General features: G+C 39.1%; 1 protein-coding gene across 1 annotated transcript in view; it reads right to left on the reverse strand.

The window, feature by feature from the left end:
- DOT1L (DOT1 like histone lysine methyltransferase) overlaps positions 1-16655 on the reverse strand; it is a 59296-nt gene that overhangs the window by 24637 nt on the left and 18004 nt on the right. Inside the window, exons 8-16 of the mRNA XM_085314818.1 lie at positions 12975-13030; positions 10276-10355; positions 8774-8842; positions 5800-5906; positions 4845-4886; positions 3354-3437; positions 2408-2642; positions 1856-1969; positions 907-998 (exon numbers count right to left, since the gene is read on the reverse strand). Of these exons, the coding sequence (XP_085170944.1) occupies positions 907-998; positions 1856-1969; positions 2408-2642; positions 3354-3437; positions 4845-4886; positions 5800-5906; positions 8774-8842; positions 10276-10355; positions 12975-13030 (879 nt within the window). The remainder of the gene's footprint in view (positions 1-906; positions 999-1855; positions 1970-2407; positions 2643-3353; positions 3438-4844; positions 4887-5799; positions 5907-8773; positions 8843-10275; positions 10356-12974; positions 13031-16655) is intronic.

Raw genomic sequence — 16655 nt, forward strand, 5'->3', positions numbered from 1 at the left:
CAGCAAATCTCCTCCCTCTGCTGGAGAGAAGTCTCTACAGCAACAGAGGAAAAAACTACACTTCGTAATTGAAGTATTTGCTTCACCTTTCCAYGTATTTCAACTCACCATTTGAAGTTTTACACTTTGCCCACCAATGTAGTCTTAACATATTATCAGTACTAAGAGAGTGAGCGAAGCATTGTTAAGTCTGCTATGACAGACAGCTCTCTCTTTCATCTTGTTCTTCCATTTGTTACACGTTTAACAAGCCATCCTGATGCTAGAGTACCCTGAACTCATTTAAGCTTTCTTACATCGTAAAAGGAATAAAATGTCAAGAACCAGAAACATCAGCTCCAAGGATTTAAAGCAGTCCTCATTCAGAMTTGCTGCACTCTTTAGTCAGATTAAACACAATTTAATTATTTAAGCGCAGTGGCAGCACACAGGATGCCTCCATGTAGGAAGACTCTCTAAGAGGATGGAAGGAATGTACTAAAGCAGCACATACTGCTGGAAAAGTTGATCACCACCTCTTGCTCCTGTAAGATTTGGAAATGACAAGTCTAGGAGAAAAGGAAGGGTTCAACCCACACTACTTTCCTGCATATGCATGCAGTTGCATGTTGAAATAGAATTGCAGAATCTTATCAGGTGGCCTGCAGGAAGAGAGATCCACCTTTCCCAGATCGTGGGTGGGAATTTAAGCACAAAAAATGACAGGCTGACCTAGTAACAAAATCCCCATGTACAGTCATTCAGATTAAGCATTACCCTGGTAGAATCTTTTAATTTGTATGGTGCAGCAGAGTCATTAAGATGTACAAAATTGCAGCCTCCAGCATTTTCCTTCTTCATCTAACATATTAAGTATTCTGGCAGCTTTTGTTTAGAAATGTCTTAAAAAAAAAAAAAAAAACCTACCTTTTCCTGCTCCAGTAACTGTTGCAGACTTGCTTTATACTGAGGAGTTTTCATGTATGCCATGAACTGCATGTACTGGATCTTAAAAGAGTCTGCAAAATACATAAAGAGATAATACATTTCCAATGAAACAGCAATGTTCCCATTTAACGATACTTGCTCCCTCTTTTTTGTTGTTTGGGCTGTAAAATAGACCAAATGACTAAAGATCAATTTAGATGGTGCCGAAAATCTGTGTTCCACTGCAAACTGACCTCTTGGATCCATTAGTCGCTAATTACAGGTACTTCAACGTAAGTTTCTTCCCCTCCACCRTCACACCTCTCCACTACTTCTACCCTTTGAAGAACTGTGCCATAACACTGATCCCACCTTAATTTACCTGCAATGTGAAGGATATCTTACAGCTGTACATTTCCTACCCCCTGCAGGAAGAACAAACAAACAAAAACAAACAAAAAAAAAAAAAAAAACACACTCCCAAGTTGAATCACCTCTTGTATTTCCAACCACACCACCTCTGTAACCTCCAGAACTTAGACAGTACTTCATTTTTTGACTTAGCCTTCAGTTTTAAAGCAAAAAATAAGTTTTGATCACCAAGACTGTATCATTCAAAAATAAGAAAATAGTTTCATTCAAAATAATTTCTGACAAGCCATTTCCATTTAAAGTTATTTTGGCTTCTTGTTAAAACCAAGCTCCACTWCTTTTGTGCCAAACTAGAGCTGAAACAGCATCAAAAACAAATGCAAACCAAAATGTCAACTTCAGCAGCAAGCAAGAGAAGAGATGTGCTAGTTATGTCAATGAAAGCAGAGGGACAAAGTGCCCCCTCTCCTGTTCAATCTACAGCTTTCCACTATGGCTGTCTATTGACAGTCCTTTGAGTTACTATATGTTTAAAATGCTTAAAGTAAAGCAAACACACACACAGCTTCAGTCTTACCTAGCAGCTTCTGTAGTGCAGGTGGGGTGGGTGTCACCAGTAGCTGGTTAGATGAATGCCGTTGCACTTTAGGAGGTAGTTGGTAATATGGACTATGAGGTGACTTGTATGCATCTAAAGTGAGAAAAAGATCACGTTTCCAGTTTATGAAATTCAGCGTTTCTGGCAAGCGCACAGTAGCTTTGCCATTAGAAAGTACGTCATTTAATGCAAGATCCAGCAAACTGGCTAGATCAACTACTACTACAAATGGTGTTTGAAAGGACATCTACAATTTACCCTTGGAACAGCAGCAGCAAAGTCTCAGCCACAGTTCACCTGCAGCTTCTGGCAAATAGCTACAGACAGCTTCAATCACCATCATCTCAGATAGAGACATACCACCACTTCAAAAGGAGCTTTGCTTCGATAGTAAGGGAGAAGTTACAATACCAAAACCAAACTAAACATAGCAACAAAAGAAGAACCTCAAAGCACTCACTCAGACCCTCAACACTTATCCAAGCTCATTCAGYAGAGATGAAGCTTCATTACTGCCAGCCTTAAACTCACCCTGAGGAGAGGATGAAGATGTTTGTGACACAGTTTGAGCGTGCAGAAGTTCTAGTGCAGTTTGGTTCTTCTTGGTCTTGCGCTCTGTATTTGCAGTGTTCATTTTCTTGGGACGTCCTCGTTTCCTACCTGCCATTTTCCTTCCTTTTTTACTCAGCTTTTTCTTACGTGCTTTGGAGGGAGATGGCTTTTTAACAGAATTTGCCCCAGCCTTTTCTTCTTCAGCACCAGAATCCTAAGAGATTTTTTAAAGCCCTTTAATATTTAGCCATTTATACCTAAATATGCAGCATTCCTTTTAAGCAAGTATGAGTAAATTCATTTAATTATTTTTTAGAAGAAAGTTGAGGCACTCTAAACAACTTCGCCAGCCTGAYAGATTTCCTTGAGAATAGACGCAAGAAGTTGTGCCAGTTCTCTTTTGGGTTTACTCATTATAGAGAAGGAAATCTGTAACTTGTTTAAGAAAAGTTGATTAATCACCTTGTACTGAGCATTTTCACCTATTGCATTTCATTAAAGGCTAAAAGTACATCAAGTACTTAATATTTTTCACAGAACAGTCACTATATTTCTAACAACATTATGCAACTGAATGGGAAAGGAAATGGGTCTTTGCAACAGCAATTCAACACACTCCAAACTCCATTCAGCAGGCTATGGCATAGGAAAAACTCTGCCAGTCAGTATGGAAGGCTAACGAGGGTACAAAACCAACCGCTCTGTTCATCATGCAGTAYTTTTTTCCCCAAAAAACTATTGCTGTAATTCTCAAGGGTGGTTCTTGTAAAGTTATTCCATCACATTTTTTCCCCACAGTAAGACTACTGCAGCTTACATATTCAGAACATAGTTCTCCCATATAATCAGGCTTTTACTGGCACAGATTATAAATCCAAGCATAGCTAAAACAGAAARTATTTACTGTATGAAAATGCAAGTTCACCTTGTTTTCTTGAACCTTTGTTGGAGTAGTTGTGTTGCTCTTATTTTCTCTTTGCTGACGACGTCTAGCTGCCTCTTGTTCCTCCTGCACAAACATTTAAATTTAGATGACTTTATAACACTCTGTTGGATTTTTAATATAGACCCTTATCTTTCCCAGCTTATTCTTCTAGGCTGTTATATAAAGACTAATTTAAAAAGGGAAAATATCCTTTATTAGAAGCAAGGGAAAAACCAGCTTATCCTGCTGTAGGCAACATGTAGTGGGAAAAGGAAGGTAGGTGCAAGTTACCATATTGTGCTGCAATATCTACTATAAAGGGCTTCAAAAATGCAGCCTCAAGAGAAAGGACAGTAGGTCACAACTTCTTTCCCTCCATCTCACACTAAAACATTTTATGTATAACATCAAAGAGAAAGCACACATCACACACCAAAAAGCAAAAACCTACTAAGTGTCAATAGCTTTATGTATACCCTCAACCTTCCAGGTATTATTATACCTTTACAAAAACCTTTTGTGACTTGAAATGGCAAAGTCATTCAATAAAACAAATTCAACTGTACCCAAGTCCGYAGACAAGCCTAAAAACACAAAGTGACTTTTAAGGTTTACTTTCTACTARCCACTAAGGACAGAAATTTTCAGAAAACTCGCAAAAAGCCTTTCTGTACCTTCCAGGTGACATATAATTTGCACAAAACAATTCTGACAACATCCTTTCAATTTAAACCTGCCATTTATGCAGACTGGTTGGTGATTTACTTAAACAGCATCACCATTAAAAGTAGGGTAGTTCAAAGATGTGTGGGCACCACCCTGCATTTTTACATTTGACTCTCCGAAGTCTCTTCTCCCAAGTTTGTATTCAGCAATCTGAAATACCCAGTCCCATAGCTACCATTCGTTTGTTTTCAACTCTTACTTAGAAAGTCAGTCTGAAGAGTAATGTTCTCCTGAAGTTAAATTTAAGTAGTCTCACTTAATTCCCCACACTGGGAATGCCAGCCCCATAGGTCATTTCAGACCAATACCGCCCAGCACAGAATCTCAGAAAACCTCTAGCATTTGAATTCCACATGTGATAGCACTGCATTTCGTGTCTTAATTAACACACTGCAAAAGTAACAGCTCGGAGTGCTCTTCAGCTTCATTTTGATGCAGTCAGACACTGGGACAGATTTACTTTACCATTTCTTTCCTAAACCTCAGTTCTTTAGTGAAGAATATACAGAATTTATAGATCTCCAATGCAAGGAGAAAAAAGACCTTGAGGTTGCCCCATTAATTCTCAATTATAAACCCCCTGAACCTGACTGCAGTAGCACTTGATGGTTTATGATGCTTCATTAAGTTCCATGTACATGTTCCTTAGTCATCAAAAATTTTTTTCTTTCTTTCTTTCTGGTAATTCTGAAGATCTTTAACAAAGCCCTCATAATTGTTGCTCCCTTATTTTGAGTTTTCTACAAAAAACTGACTGGAACTTACCCTGAGTTTTGGATTTTTGAGACTAGAAAAATAGTTTTCAAGCTGAAAAGGGAAAGATAAAGATAGTCATTCTGTAAGTCAGAACAGAAGATGACATAAGAACAAAATATTCATTTAAAACAAACGCAGAACTGTGGAAATTCTGACCATTTTTTTCCCTCTGATAAGCTACATCAAGAAATCATTTCTATTCATTCTTTTTAAAATCACAGACTCTAATGTTGTATAGTGGGACATAATCCAAGCCTCAACAAGGTTTATCATCTTCAGTACAGCCTATCCTTGTTTTAAAGCTTTATGTAATCTATTGCCACTCAACAGAAGGTTTTTTCAGTGAGGCTACTTCATTCCTACACACAAAACATTTGTCTGCACTCCAGTATGCTCTTTAACAATATTATTAGGCTAAAGTAGACTTAGAAAAGACTAGACTTAGGCTTAGTCTTACCATTATATTGCAAAAAAACCTCAGACACTATAAAGTATTTCTCTACAAATGAAAAAACAGTGAACATATCAGCATTGTTATTAAGCTTTGCAACTGTAATTTCAATTAAGATTGAGAATTTCTGCTTGCATATCATGAAATTAAGTGCTCAGTATATCACAAAGCAAATCAAAGAACTAAAAACACAATCTTTACTCAATGTAAATAGGAAGAGTACTATACACAGTTGTTATACTGGAACATGAAAAGGAATTATACTCATAAATCTATGCATCTTCAACGAATTTACAGACTACCAAAGTACTGTGCACAATTAATCTGTTTGTGCAACATGCTCCTCTGAAGTAGCTAAAGGCTAAACCATGCAGCGTTTATTGCTGTTATGTTATAGGTCTGCACATACGCAATATAAAAACAACTCTCAAAAACAAGAGTCTGAAGTTTGCATATCGATTCCAAAGCAGGTAAAGCAGTCAGAGATCTACTGGCCTGTACTTGTATACTCACTATGGTTCGGTCAATAGTATGCAGGTAGTAAGAAACTGGTTTCCCGGTCCATGACACAGACCCTTTCAGTGGTGATAGCTCCACAACTCTCATTATAGTGCCAATATCTAAAGGAAGAAAAACGATTTAGTGAATTAAAGCTCACGCCAGTATTCCACTCAGTACTACTGAGCTGAATCCAGCCATGCAGTATTAAAGCAGGTTCTCAGCAAAAATATATAAACTTTGTATACAGATAGCAATGTCCTGGAAAAAAGCATAGCAGCAAGTTTAAAAAGCATTTCTTATTCCCTTGCCATATGCAAGGGAAATGCAGAAAACCTGGGAAATGCACCTTGAAGACCTACCTTCTATTTCTGCACAGTGAACCATTCTAGAGTAAAATTATGAGTTTGGGCAAATTTTAACAGAACAGAACTTTCCTATGCCTCAGAAATAACTTGTACAAGGAACCCAGTGACAACACATCTGGCGGGCAGGATTTAATTAGGTAGGAGCAGTTACAGATTGTGGATAGATCGGATCATGTAAACTATAACTGTGCTATATTTGCATTGAGTACAAGTGTTTTAGATTTGTTTTCTTTCCTATATTTGCTTTGTTCCCAGAACTAATAGGTGTAGGATGTGTCTAAGTATTTCCATAACCACTGAACACTAAGTGGCATGACTGTAGAGGAAATACTGTGGCACATTTCTAATTAAAGAGAAAATTACCCAAAAGAATCAGAAAGCAATGTTTAGAATTCAGCAACTGCARTCACCATATTACCCACATTCTAATACTTGTTTTGGTCTGTCCCAACAATTCCCACATTGCCATTTCTTTTTCCAGAAGGAATTACTAAGAACAAAAATGGCATTGAGGGGGGAAAAAAAAGTTACCTCTTCTTAAAGTTTTATCCTTTCTATTTTCAATTATTTAATTGTACATACTTTAGAATAGAACAATTAACAGACAGCAGGCCACATCAGCCAAGTCACACTTAGGCACAAAGAAAAGCTGAATAAAGGTGTTAAAAACTTGGCAAGGCAGCAGCATAAAGCTAGCATAGCAAAGTGAACAAATCACTTTCCCTGTACGTCCAGGATATGCCACGTTTTATGCCATGAGCTCTATGCAGATGACACTTCCTTAAAAGCGTCATTTAGAACAAGCTATTAAGCCTGGAACAAGTCCCAGTCTAGAATATCAAACGAATGTTTACTTGATATTGGTACTTCCCATTTACATGATGGCTGCAGAACGAGATTAAAACCTAAAACTAGATTCCCACAATTCTCCCTCACACACACTATTTGTAGTATATAAAGGTAATTTATTTTGAAGAATTCTTCCTGGAATTACCGTAAGAATTACCTTTAGGGGAAGTTTTTAGCTATTCTTTCGCTAAGCAAAAAATAAGGTCAAACCTTAACTAGCTATTTCCACATAATTTTAAAGTCAACGTTCACGTTAAACAAATATCAGGTGGCAATCCAGAAAATTATTCCCACTGAAATCATACTAAGGTGAAAGCCGAAACAGAATAAAGAAATGGCTCAACTGATAGCTTCCCTAATAAAAGGCTTGTTTTTGACTTGTATTAGTACATTGCCTACTTTGCCTCCCCACCACTTATTTAAGAACTGCAGTATCCCAAATCTAGCAAAGAGAAGGAAAACAAGATAGTGAGAAGCCTGGAAAGAAAATACTTGAGAGGTCAAGGAATTGTGTGTGGAAGCAGGTCTCTTAGCAGAAGCCTCAGAAGTATCTTCTTACATTTCATCTAGCTACAGTGCGCTGTAAAGAGGTAAGAGGCTTGACTTAGGTGCTCTCCGTCTTACTAAAAAGTGACGGACTGGTCTCAGCTTTCTGGAGGTTTGAGGATGGCCAGTAGTACATCCCTGTCTTTTAAGTATATATCCAAAAAAACATTGGCAAGCCAGAGTCAAAACGGTTAATAAGGTTCCAAACAATCAGCCACTACAGAAGACAGCATCACAAACATACAAGAATCTGGCAGCTTTGGGTGTTCAATGAACAGGACATTCACAACAATTCAAGCTTAGCAAAAATAACCCACAAAGGCACTATTTCAGTGAAATGTCTTAATGACAGTCTTCAAATTACTATTCTGGAGCTTCCATAAATGGCAGGCCAAAAAAAGGAATACAGAGACTGAGATTYGTAACTCAGTATGCCACTTGCCATGTTTGTGAAGGAGGAGAATAAGGTGGTTTTTAAGTTTAGGGAGAGTTTTGCATTGGACACAGGTGATGCAGGTAAGCCCTGGCCTGGATGTTCCTCCTGCTTGCGAAGCTTTCGGCAATAAGAAGTGAAAAAGGTCAGAAGCAAAAACACCACCACAGGGGCATAAGCATTCTCAACCTCAGACTGCGGTTCACAGATCTGCAAAGGGTAACATCAGCAAATATCAAGCCTGCTCGATTCAGAAGGGGAGAAAAAAACGCTGGCAACAAAGCAGATACTGCCGCTGGGTGTTTATGGGATGGGCCTGTTTGATCAGTTTACGGTAGAGAAGATAAGGCATTCAAAGACATACACTTCAGCTTCTAAGCGCTACAAATCGTGACAGGCGGGATTTACCTGTCCAAATTTAGACAAGTATGATATAAGGAGTCTATGTGCACACTAGTTACTGCGACTCCCTTTGTAATTAATAATGAATCATACCCTAGAAACACTTCCTCTTCAACTATAAAACATGCCCTAGCATAGGAAGCTAGGAAAACATCTGCACTATAGATATGGGATTCACCCTGCTACATTTAGATAAAAGAAGCATCCATCTCTTCTAGTGGATTTATTTACTCAAGACACTTGCACCCCTGGCATGTGCACTATAATACCAAAGCATTTTTCTATATACTTATATAGCTCTTAAAAAGAGCAGCAAAAAGTCCCACTATTGACAAGGCCAGATAACAAATACCATGTAATAACAATACATAAGGAAAAAGGGCAATCATACCGCTCAAGTTTCGACTGTTTATTCTAAAATTCAGAGGTGCAAAAGGTTTTGAGGACACAATTCTCCCACCTGGAAAAACAAAAATTGTTAAGTCAGTTAACACTGTTTCTTCTAGAAATGACTGGTTACTGAATACAACTCAGTACACAGACCTAAAATAAATAAAAACTAAAACTATCACCTTTATACCATTACCAGAAAATATAAATATATATATAAATACATCACAAAGCTAATTCTAGCAGCATCTAGGGAAGTGAATATATTAGTTCTGCTAGCTAGCTATGAGGCAGCACATCAAGGACCACTTAAAAATGACAGATCTTAAAAACACTTCAGAAAAAGGAGCATATTAATTCTCTGTGGCAATCTACAGAAAATTTAATTAGGAACACTGCTATCTCATTCCTAGTTAGGGTCTTTTATACACAAGCCCCTGAAGTCCTTTTATTAAAAAAAAAAAAAAAAAAGATGTTAATCTCCAATTTACAGCTATTTATGGTCATTTAATCAAAGGCACAGAGTCTGAGCAAATTATGAAACAGAACTGTGGGGAGAACTCAGGTGTCTTGATTTTATAAAGAGCTCTTGAACTTGCCACATCTATCCGCTTCTTTTAAGTCACTACTAAAGAAAAAAAAAATCAACAAGTAAAATCAGACAAGATAAAGTTTTGGGATCTTCTGGTTTGCATCAGAGCCCAAAAGTTGTACTATCTACTTCAGCACAAAGCTGCTATATTGAAGTCGACTCTGGCTCATTCCACACACTTTCTTTGCGAGAAAAAATACGTATTTTTTGTAACTTCTGAAATACCGAAATAAAATCATTAATTATCCAAGAGGTAAAGTGGAAAGAAACCAAGACAACAAGAGTATCTCAGGTAACTTAAGAGCTACTGTGGCATTACAGGGCATTCCAGTCACTAGTATCCGTGATGCATCTTCTCAGGAGGTACTCGCAATGTTACCAGTGACAGTGTCCACATTTTAAACATTTATTAATTAACACCCAATTCCAAACGTGGCAATTTTAAACTAGAAGAATCCAGCAATTAAATTCAGTGCACACTGATGGAAGCGGGATTTACAACCCCCTGAACATACAACCAAGAAGCCTTGCAACTTCAACAGTTACATATATCCTCTATCCCGCTGTCCCCACCATTGGTGTTCAGAGTATCTGAAAAACGTAAATTTACAGAAGTTTTGTCAACTCCCCCAGCAGGTAGGAAAGGAGTGGTGGTTCCTCCTACCCAACAAAGCCCCACATAAAGTTTTAACACACAGAGCTATCTCCAGACAAGGAAGATCACATGGACTGGAGTATATTTAAGACAGGAAGTCCAACGAGTAACCGCTGTGGTGTGGATACTTGTCCAGAAAGAACAGAATGAAACCCACCAACCTGGCTTTTGATGGTTATAACTAAACCGTTACCACCACGGGCTCCCGCAGCAAGCAGGAAACCAACGGAAAAGAGTTTTACGTTCGATTTGTTACCTTCCTTCATGTTCGCAAATCGCTCCTTCAGTTGGTGATCCACCTCAGGACCAAAGGCAAAATTATTCACAAAAATAACACTGCAAGATAATGGTCTAGTTAATAAACAGGGATAGACAAGTGGCATTTTAGAACATAAACATACTACTATGCCTCAAAAATACTGCTGCAAGTGACAGYCACCATGATGAAACAAAAAAATATTACTTGTCCCCAATTATACTGCTACTTCCATCCAGCAAACAAGTTTTCCTCTCACACAGTTTCACAAGACAGTAAGTTATCTTTAGCTTGCACAGATATTGCCCAAATAGTTGTCATTCTATGACAATTCCTCTCATCATATTGCTGGGTTTTGCACCACAAACTTATTAATTACATCAGCAAGTTTCAACACAAACAATGTTTAAAATATTTTCACTACCTCTCATACCGAGATCAACACTAACAACTACCAATACGCTTACGGTAGCAAAGCCACACGTGAAAAATGGTACTCCAACGTAACAGATACAGACTTCATCCAATTACTTCTTCACGTTTGCGTAAAAACACCACAGCAAAATATCATAGCTTTTTTCCCTGCTAGTTTAAATTCTTTCCTAATATAAAGAGGCAGCTCACACCTCTCAATGCGTTATCCCTGTTCCAAGCTCAGCACTTCATCCTAACCTACAACAGAAGGGTTGCATCTTTCCTTCTTTCTGGGTTAAGAAATCCAATGAGAGGCTTTTGCTTCTAAAAAATATCAGTCACACGGAAACAGAAAGACCTGCACAAAGGCAGAATCACACAAACGATTCCACATTACGGATCAAAGAAATAAGCTGTCTGTTTTTAAGAATCAGAAAGTCTGCTCCTGCTTTTTGAGTGGTAACTGCCCTTGGTCCCCGTTTCCTATCGGCTTGCAGTAGGACTCAACATCTTTTAGAAGCCATTAAACACCCTGAATGCATAAGCTGCCTAAGCTTTTCTGGTATAATGTTACAATGTACAGATTCAATTCCCCTTCCAGTGCCTCCACACACAAAACACACTTTAAAAAAAAGGACACTGAGTTTAAGAGTAGTAGCTATTTAAAACAACAGCTAAGAAAAAAATGCATACGTATCAATAAAAAAGAAAAAATCTTATTCTTGTTATGCCTTGCTCTTGGATATTTGGGAAACCCTGCTTGGCAAGTAAGACTAGCAGGGGTTCTTTCCTCCTCCTTCCCATCACGTGCCAAAAAAGAGGCCTTGCAGAACAGCCAAGCATATTAATGGGACTAGAAAACATCCAGGAAAGGAAGGGAAAAAGAGTAAGTTTGCCAGGAATAATTTTTAGTGTTCGTTCTGGCACAATATTTTGCATGCACATGACAGACCTACAGGAGCCCCTAGTCCTCCTTTATTTCATCCCTCTTTTCAGGGTGTATTGCTAAGYCTCAATGCAGTTAACAGGAATATCCAGCACCACACAGCCTGGTTACATGTCAGCACTCACTTGAACAGGACTGCATACTATTAAAAATGCACACACTCCCTTCGGAGTTCAGCCTTTGGTCCACACTAGAAGGGTGACACTTGAACTTACTCTGGAAGTTTGGATGGCTCAAATACAAATTTATCAGGCAATCTGCAGTCTCATTAAAAATGAGCAGATGCTGAACAGTTGGCATGCTCGGAACAAACACAAACACCTAACATTTGTGAGCAAAAAGCTACTTTATGAATTTCTGTAGCAGAGAGCAAGGATCAGTGTGAAGCCAGTGAGTTGCATTCCATGCAAAATAAACATCTATCGGCATTTCCCCAGGCAGTTAGATGAACTCCATCTAGAAAAGAAAAATCAAAATTTCTTCCAAAGGAACCAAAGCCGCACAGACAGCARAGGAGCGTGCATTTAGAACAGCAAGCAAAGCAAAACCACACGACTATACTGCAGGGCTGGGACAAGCCTGTCCACAAACTAGAAGGCAGCTCCAGAAGTTCAGCTGAGGTGCGAAACACAAAAGTCATCAGCCTGGCAGACACTTTCTTGATGGAGAGCTTTTAAACACTGGCCTGGAAGCAACCCATGAATTGCCACAGCCCTGAAGACTTTCAAAAGTCTTTTTGACACCTGTTTTCCGCTCCCTCACACAATAGGGTGGCCCTAGAAGGTCACATATATCCATAAGACTTCTTTCTGTACTTAAAGCTGAAAGAATGCAAAGCCTTTAAAAATACAAAGGAATATTTTAATTCTTTAACAACTCTGTTCCCCTTTTACTACTGTCAAAAAGGGCTCTAACCTTCCATACAGATCTTCACAGATAAAAGCATTCAAAACCCAATCAACTCCCAACTTAATATAGCACAGCCTCACTTGGTCTTTTGCTTTTTTTCAAAATGGAAAGTGAGCCTGGCTGCACGCTAGRTAAACTAGTATTTTGCCAGAAAAACTGGCATTAACTATACGGATATACAAAATAGGCATCTATTCTCTCTATAACCAGATACACCCTTCTGTGTAGTAGCAAGGAACATGCATTTAAATCTCTTCTTCTAGTCAGTCAGAAAATGGGATCTAAAGAAGCCAATATAAAAGTTGGCAGATAGGCTTTTGGCTATCTGCTATGGAAATTCTATATAGAAAGCTGGCCAGCCTCCCAATTTCCATTATACAGGCTCCCAAATATTCAGCTCATAAAGCAGCATTCAATTGGTGTACTGTACCTTGTGTTTGCAATTCTCTCCCTCCATTCTTCTGAGAGGAAGTCACCTCTTTCCAGCTTAAAAAAGAACAAAAGACAAAACAAAAACCACACACAAACATACAAGAGTTAACATTGTTCCTTTCCACTGCGCATCTCTTCTTGCTTGGAGAAGGCCAAACATGCTTTATTAACTTAGTGATATTACTACAAATCAGGCCACATGAAGTCTTTAGGAAATATTCAAAAGACAAAAATAAAAAAATACAATTCAGCAGCCAGCTTTTTGGTCCCAGGAGGTTTCCCTCTCTCCCCCACCCCAGAGCTACTCTTGTATCACGGGAGAAATGGGCAAGGATTTGCAAGGTATCACCAGCACCTTACGAATGCTATACTTTATACAGATTATAGCAAATAAGGCAAAAAGATCTCTGCACTGCAGAATCCATATCATAAATAGTCAATGAATGCCTCCTCAAATCCCCTCTGACAAACAAGATCCTATCTTCTCCTTCTCGCATTGGGGAACTGAAGCAAACAGATTCTGCCCAGTGCTGGTAAAGGCCACAGTCTAGCTAGGCTTTCTTTCAACTGATGGGCAGGCCTCTTATTTTTCAGTGGTGCTAGGCATGAATCTTGAACACTTCCAAAGCTTTTAAGTTGGAAACCACGTAACACATATGAAGGCCTTATCTGAAGAGGACTTCATGAATGACTTCAGTGAGTTATTCAATAACTCTCTGATTAGAACACGACATGTCACAGGTCAATACTGCAACAATTGCGTTTTTCTGCCGATCAACAGTTTCTTCAGCTGCACTTCAGGAATGAGGGAGGAACCTCAAGGGAAATGCTATTTTGCTGTGTCACGAGTAAGGCAGAAGGAGGCTTGAGGGGGAAGAGAAGGGGGAGGAGAAAGAAAATGTGCAACTATATAATTAATGACTGTAACACAGTTTGAAGGAGGAACAAGTAAGATGATGATTTGTATCACAACCCCAGGAATATCAATCAAAGAAACAACAGTGATCGCTTAGCATCCTTTTTCTTCCTGCATATACTCCTTTTTATTGGAAGGAGTGAACACTTCAAACGCCAGTTTCTAGCTTGTTCAAGCTTATTCAAGCTTGGTGACAACTCAAACAGCAGTGCCGGCAATGCAGATTCACCCAGGCTACTCTAAACCGTGCTAGCTCAGCAGGGAGACCTGTCTTGGTCCTGGAGCCTGTGTTAGAAATTGTACAAGCTGATTAGGATAACTAGTCAGAATTATCTGCTCCACCTAATGGCTACAGTGAAATAAGGTTTTAAATAGAATGACTACCTGTAGTATCACACACGCTTTTTCGGGAGGTAAAGGGGTGAGATGTACCTTTTCCTATCTCTACTACTGTAAAAATAAAGTACGTGTTGGAGATAGAACTGAGAGAGATGATCTAACCTCACCAAGAAATACTACATACATTCAAAAGCTAAAGCAGAAATCTATTGCAATATCAGAAGTTTTACATATTTTTCTCATCTACTATACTTAAACATTACTTCTCAGGCACCATATGCCCTATTTGTGAATGCCTATTTTCTCTGTATCATTTTTAAAGCATAACCTTGTCTCAAAGATTCATCTGCTCTAGTAACTAGTTTCTTGCTTGTGTAGCCAAGAGACAAGAAAAAGGGAAGAAAACCCACATGCAAGTTAACTATATTAATTTTACAACAATTTGCACAAGTCAGCTTCTATATTGCTGTCCTCCATGCCACACAATTTCTAATGGGTGCAGAAAGTTTTCATACAGTAACAGGAGAAAGCAAACCACTTCAGGAACAATAAAGTACAACTGTAAAGCCACAGTCTAGAGGAGAATAAAGAACCAGAGTAACGTGACACTATTTTGAAGTATTAAACTTTACATAAAGGCCTTGAAATCTAACATAAGTGGTCATGAAATCTTTATTTGGACCCAGTCACACTATATATTTTTCTTGCCCATGCATTTAGGAAAAGAAGTTACAACCAAAAACATCCATGCATTAACCTGGCAGGCTCAACACATTCTTCCTGACTCCTTCAGTAAGGTATAGCTGCATTACAATTCAAAGGAACCTCAGCCCCGTTTAAACACTGCTATTTCTGTACTGTAGTGCTGCCCTAGCTCAAACATAGCCAACACTTAAGGGAAAAATCTCACTAGGAAAAAATACTGGAACTCGGAAATAACCAGATGGTCAACTGTGGCTGGGAGAAAACTGGTTATTTTTTCCCCTCTGGAAGCAAGACAGTGATTTCTAGCTCAGCTGCTTGCTATACTCAAAACAGAGTGCAGGAGCTATCTGACTGACTCATCTTGACAATTAGTTTCTTTACGTACACCATATGTAAGCCTTCATTTATTGATCACTACTTCCTTAAAAAGGGGGGGGGCGGGGAAGCAATCCCTTTCCTATCAGCTGCAAAGTAGATGCAAAAGCCAACATCTCCTAGCAGTGCAAAAGCCCAAACAAAAATCCCAATCAACTCCGTGGTTTCCAGCAATTTTGTAGCCTGAAACAAGAACCGGTAAGGAAATGCAAGTTAACAGTGTTAACACTCCTGACCAAGTGCTGCACAAGGTAAGGCAGTAAAAGAACACTGTATGTTAAGGTCACGTAGGGAAACCACGTCACATCAGTGAGAAACGGCAGTAATAGCAACGGGGATGCACTCAATCTCCTCCAATCAGTGTCCCCACCCCCATTACGTTCTCTCCTCTCCCCAAGAAACTTAATCTCCTTAGTGAATAATGAATGGAAGGGACCATCTGTAATGCAGATATTTTCATCTGATTAGACAATGCAGGAGACGCGCTTTATCTGAAAGGATAATTAGCTCCCTGAAATCCGCTTCGGAGAGCTGCTAGCCTGCATTGTTTCTAAATTTAGAAGGAAAAAAAAAACAGGTTTTTCTTCAGGTTTTTCAGCTGGACAAATTTGCTTGACAGAGACTGCAGAAATACGTTCAACGGTATCCTATTTCTCTAACTCGAAACTGGCAGGCTGCAGCCACCAGGAAGCAACAAGAGAGCAAGAGAGACATCATAGCAGGCTTATATTCATTACATTGCAGAGCAATGGTTTCTGAAGGTCAAGTGCCCTTTTCCTTGGGAGAGGACCTCGTTCTCCCCCCAGATCTACACCAGCAGTCCCTCTGGTAATGCTCTGTTTGACCGACTGCACAAAGCCATAAATTCACACGCAGAATGCTTCATTCCAGCAGCCTCCGTGCAAACACTTGGCTCACCAAAAAAAAAAAAAGTTAATTCTGCCTGGAAAAGTACACATGGTTATTTTTAGGTTCCTGTTCTTTTCAAAAATAACTGGCGGCACAAATCCAAACCTCCAAAACATGGCATCATTTCAAAGCCACAGGGGACGTTTGGAGGGCTTTTCAAATACCAAAACATCAAGATTCCCGCTGAAACTGGGCATTCAAAAATATCTGGGACAAACAGATATCTTGCCCGTTCCTTAGCCACAGCATACTGTTAAGCAACGGGAGTTTTTAAGTGTAGGTGATGTCATTTATAGCCCCACAAATCACAGCCCAGCAACCGGTATCAGGCAGTAAAAGACAGTGCTACTCCTACACAACTCACTCTGCTTTTATTCAGAAGGGAGATTTCTGAGAAAAGGAGCACCTCACACCCAGCCAGAGCAGCCTGCAGGC

This window comes from Rhea americana, unplaced genomic scaffold (genome assembly GCF_003343005.1).
Source record: "Rhea americana isolate MKP2758 unplaced genomic scaffold, rheAme1 scaffold_412, whole genome shotgun sequence".
Classification (NCBI taxonomy): Eukaryota; Metazoa; Chordata; class Aves; order Rheiformes; family Rheidae; genus Rhea; species Rhea americana.